This window comes from Piliocolobus tephrosceles, chromosome 4 (assembly GCF_002776525.5).
Source record: "Piliocolobus tephrosceles isolate RC106 chromosome 4, ASM277652v3, whole genome shotgun sequence".
In the NCBI taxonomy this organism is placed as follows: domain Eukaryota; kingdom Metazoa; phylum Chordata; class Mammalia; order Primates; family Cercopithecidae; genus Piliocolobus; species Piliocolobus tephrosceles.
In genome coordinates this window covers 139,609,930-139,614,412 of record NC_045437.1, presented here as the reverse complement: position 1 = coordinate 139,614,412, position 4,483 = coordinate 139,609,930, and the positions used below count along the sequence as shown (strand labels likewise).

Here is a 4,483-nt window from a genome sequence, read left to right as displayed (position 1 = left end):
GCCAGCCTTCCCAGGCTTGCTGCAAACTCAGATTCTCCTGTGCGCTTCCCGGGAAACACCTTGCAAGAACTGAAAGACACAACTCGCTCCTGGACAGACTTTACAACCTCAAGCTCTAATGAGGAAAACCCTGTCTTCTGGACAGACTTTACAACCTCAAGCCCTAATGAGGCTCTAGGCAGAAGACAGAGGCCCTCGCTGGAAATGTGTTTATGTGTTTGTGCATCTCTTTTTATTTCTTCCTTAGAAATAAAAAGTGTCAAGGGAATGAATTGGAGGCATACTTTAGGATGTTAATGTTAGAAGGGAAGCCAAGATTTTTTTGTCCAACTCTCTCATTGCAGATAGGGAAACAGAGACTCAGGGAGGGAAAGGGGCTGGCCTAAGGTCAGAAAGCAAGTGCATGGCAGATGCAGATTTGAACCCAGGCATCCCAATGCCTGGTCCAGTACTCTAGCGCGGCCTGGATGGGGATGGGTGGTGAAATGGATGGGAAGATTTGTCAGTTTGCCCCAGCACATTTACTACCCTTCCCACCACCCCGCTCAGCACATTCAACTGGCCCCTGCCACCAACCGCATCAAGGTACGGACACAACTCATTTTACAGACAGAGGTTCAGGATGTTTTTGGATCTGACATAGCCCAAACCAGGGCAGATGCTGTAGCAAGGGGAGGAAGCTGGGAAAGGCTGAGGAGTCAGAGGGGAGTGGAGGTGGACAGGATCTATGGCTACGGTTTTTCAGCCGCTCAGTCGTGCTGGGCCCTCGATGGCCCGTGGGAGTGGGAGCCTCTCCTAAGCTCCACTGAAGATAAGAGCCCAACCCCAACCCCCCCCCCCCCCCCCGCCCCTTCCTTCGTCTCTGGAGCTGGAACAATCAGGCTTGGCCGTGGCGGCTGGTGCTGATGACCATTTCTTGGCAGAGGTGCCCACCAAAGCTGTGGCCCTAGTCCTCGCCACCACAAAGAGCCAGCAAGGCCTTCAGGAAGTCTCCGGAGGTGTCGCCCTGGCAGAGGCAGAGAGCAGAGTGAGTGAAAACAGTCCTTCCAGACTCAATGCCCCCTCCTCCCAGCTGCCCATCTGTCTGGACATCTCCCTCGGCTTCTCTCCATGGCCAGCATAACTGCCACATGTAGGCCAGAGGGATCTCCCTGACACATAAATGTGACCACATCCCTTTTGTTTATCCCCAGGAAGATGTGCAAGCTCTTGGCCTGGCTTCAAGGGCCTTTGGGATCTGACCTGTGCAGAGCTCTGCGGCTTCACCTGTTCCTTTCCCCCAGGAGCATCTCAGTCCTCTCTCCACCTGCCACTTCCCTGTCCAGCACGCCCCTGTGCACCCCCAATACCGTCTGCCAGCGGGGCCCTCTCCTCTGAGAAGCACCCTGACCTCTTGCCTTGGGAGGCAGAGTGCCTCCCTTGGTTCCTCTGGCACTCTGCTGATACCCTCCACCTTGGCATATCGTGTTAGGTGATTCCTTATTTGAACAAACACTATTGAGCACTAACTGCCAGGCCATTGCTGGGAACGGGTGCAAACACCATCACGCTCACCACACATCACAATGGTCTGGCATACATTCAGGCTGGGGAGGCCAAACTTCCTGACCCATATGGTGTGGATCTCCTTTCTGAGGGACTCCTATCATTGTTATGAGACATGGTTTTTGGGATTTTGTTTGTTCTGGTATTTTTTGATGTATGATTTTAAAACATAATATAGTATCAAAATGTGCTAACAATTTGCTGACATTCCTACTAAGTCTATAAGAGACTGCCTGTGAGATGCCCATAGTCTTATTAGCCAAGTAGAACCAAGCATCAAACTTTAAGATCTTGGCTGATCTCAAAGAACAAAAATATAAGCTCCATATGTCAAAAAAGTCAGACACAGCCAGGTGTGGTGGCTCACACCTGTAATCCCAGCACTTTGGGAGGCCGAGGCAGGTGGATCACTTGAGGTCAGGAGCTAGCAACCAGCCTGGCCAACACAGTGAAACCGTCTCTACTAAAAATACAAAAATTAGCTTGGCGTAGTGACATATGCCTGCAGTCCCAGCTACTCAGGAGGATGAGGCAGGAGAATCGCTTGAACCCAGGAGGCGGAGGTTGCAGTGAGATGAGATGGCACCGCTGCACTCCAGCCTGGGCGACAGAGCAAGACTCCATCTCAAAACAAACAAACAAACAAACAAAAACAAAAAAACAAAAGTCAGACACAAAAGGTCACATATTAGGTGATTCCATTTATATGAAATATTCAGAAAAGGCAAATCTACAGAGACACAGAGTAGCTTGGTGTTTGCCTATGGCTGGGGATGGAACTAGATAAACAGGTATAAGGGAGCTTAATGCGATGATAGAAGTGTTTGGAAACTGGCTGCATTATGGGGATGGTTGTATAACTCAGTAAATTTACTAAAAACTGTTGAATTGTATCCTTAAAATAGGTGAATTTTATGATTTGTAAGTTTTTTGTTTGTCTGTTTTTGAGACGGAGTCTTGCTCTGTTGCCCAGGCTGGAGTGCAGTGGCATGATCTCAGGCCACTGCAACCTCCACCTCCTGGGTTCAAGCGATTCTCTTGCCTCAGCCTCCCAAGTAGCTGGGATTACGGGCATTAGCCAACACACCCGGCTAATTTTTGTATTTTTAGTAGAGACAGGGTTTCACTATGTTGGCCAGGCTGGTCTCCAACTCTTGACCTCAAGTGATCCACTCGCCTTGGCCTCCCAACGTGCTGTGATTACAGGTGTGAGCCACCACGCCTACCCATGATATGTAAGTTACACTTCCATAACATTGCTTTAAAAAAAGCAAAAAATGGGCTCTTGTTTTATTTGGAAATCTTTAATTATAAATCTTTGATTCTTCTGGAATTGATTTTGGTATAAACAATGCAATACCGATCCCCTTTCATTTCAATATCCTGGCTGTTCTAAACAGTAACCCACTGGGAAAAAGTCCATGGGAATGAAGACTCCTAATCTTACATTAGGGATCTGACACTCACCCCCTTCCCGCTAACCTCTAGCCCCTCCGCTTACCTCAATGGCTTGGTGGAGAGACTTGTCATATTTCTCAATGAATTCCCGCCGGATGTTGAGCAGGTCAATCTCACTGCGGGAGACCATGATCCTGGTGAGAGTCTTCTCATCTGTGCCAGCACCCTGGTGGAGCCAGGCAGGAGGGAGACACAGGCAGAAGAAGAGACAGAGCCCAGTCAGGCAAGAAACAGTGGTATCCCATCTGCCTCTCTCCCTTGTTCCTTCCAACAACAGGGTGGATGTTCTCCCTCTGTCTTCTGCAAATAGTCCTGACCAAAATCCCCCCGTGCCCAGGACTGGCCAGACTGACATGCAAAAAGGACGTGCATGGGTTGAATAGTGTCCCCTGCAAAATTCGTGTCCACTTGGAACCTCAGAATATGATGTAATCTGGAAATAAGGTCTTTGCACATGTAATGAGTTAAGACGAAGGCATACTGAATTAGATTGAAGCCTAAACCAATAACCAATATCTTTATAAGAAGAGGAGGGAGAGCACAGACATACAAACAGCAAAGAGATGAGGTGAGGACAGAGGCAGAGACTGGAGTGATGCATTCACAGCCAGGAAACACCAAGGACTTCTGACAACCACCAGAAGCTAGGAGAGGCAGGGGACAGTTTCTTCCCCAGAGCCTCCAGGAGGAGCCAACCCAGGTGACACCTTGATTTTGGGCTTTTGGCCTCCAGAACTATGAGAGAATAAATTCCTGTTGTCACCCAGTTTGTGGAATTTGTTATACCAGCCCTAGGAAATCACCACCGAGCCCAAGGAGTAGGCACAGGGCATGGAATGTGTAGGCAGCCAGAGCTGCCTCTGCCCCCAGGGAGCTACAAGCACCAGCCTAGGAGTCAGAGCTAGGTTCGAGTCCCAGCTCTGCCTCTTAGGAGCTGCGTAAATGTGGGCTACGTTTTACCCTACCTAGGCCTGAGTTTCCTCCTCTATCAAATGAGGATGCTACCACAACTTCACAGACTGCCATGAGGGTCAACTGTGGTCAGAGAGATGAAGCCCTTAGCACAGGCTTGACATACAGTGAGTGCTCAATGAACGGTTGTCACATTTGGAGACAGTAAGCTGAGAGTCTCAGGCTCCTTCCTACCCTCCTGCCTGCCCAGGCTGTCAGCAGTTGAGACTCCAGTGGCAGAGAGGGGGGTCAGTGTGGCTTGGGCTCTCCCGGAAGGGCAGGCCTAGACTCAGAGGGGAGCGCTTGTGACCTCTGACGACTATTTGTCATAGGAGACCCTGTGTCACTTGATAGGCTGTGAGCTCTGAGAGGGCAGAGACTGTGTCCTACCCAGCCCTGTGCCCCCAGAGCACACTTCTCAACCTTGGCATTTGGGTCATTCTTTGTTGCGCAAGCTTTTCCTGTGCACTGAGGCTGTTTAACAGCATCCCTGTTCTCTCCCCACCAGCATCCCTGTTCTCTCCCCACC

At 49.9% G+C, this 4,483-nt stretch overlaps 1 protein-coding gene across 4 annotated transcripts in view; it reads right to left on the bottom strand.

Annotated features, from left to right (window-relative positions):
• Positions 1-598: 598 nt before the first annotated feature.
• Positions 599-4,483, bottom strand: part of ANXA6 (annexin A6) — a 57,812-nt gene continuing 53,927 nt past the window's right edge. For 2 of the 4 annotated variants that reach the window (XM_023227058.3, XM_023227061.2), the window contains 2 exons: positions 3,047-3,169; positions 599-1,006 (listed from right to left, as the gene is read on the bottom strand). In XM_023227058.3, the coding sequence (XP_023082826.1) occupies positions 947-1,006; positions 3,047-3,169 (183 nt within the window). In that variant the 3' untranslated portion in view covers positions 599-946. The remainder of the gene's footprint in view (positions 1,007-3,046; positions 3,170-4,483) is intronic. The other 2 variants (XM_023227060.3, XM_023227059.2) reach the window with 1 other exon arrangement.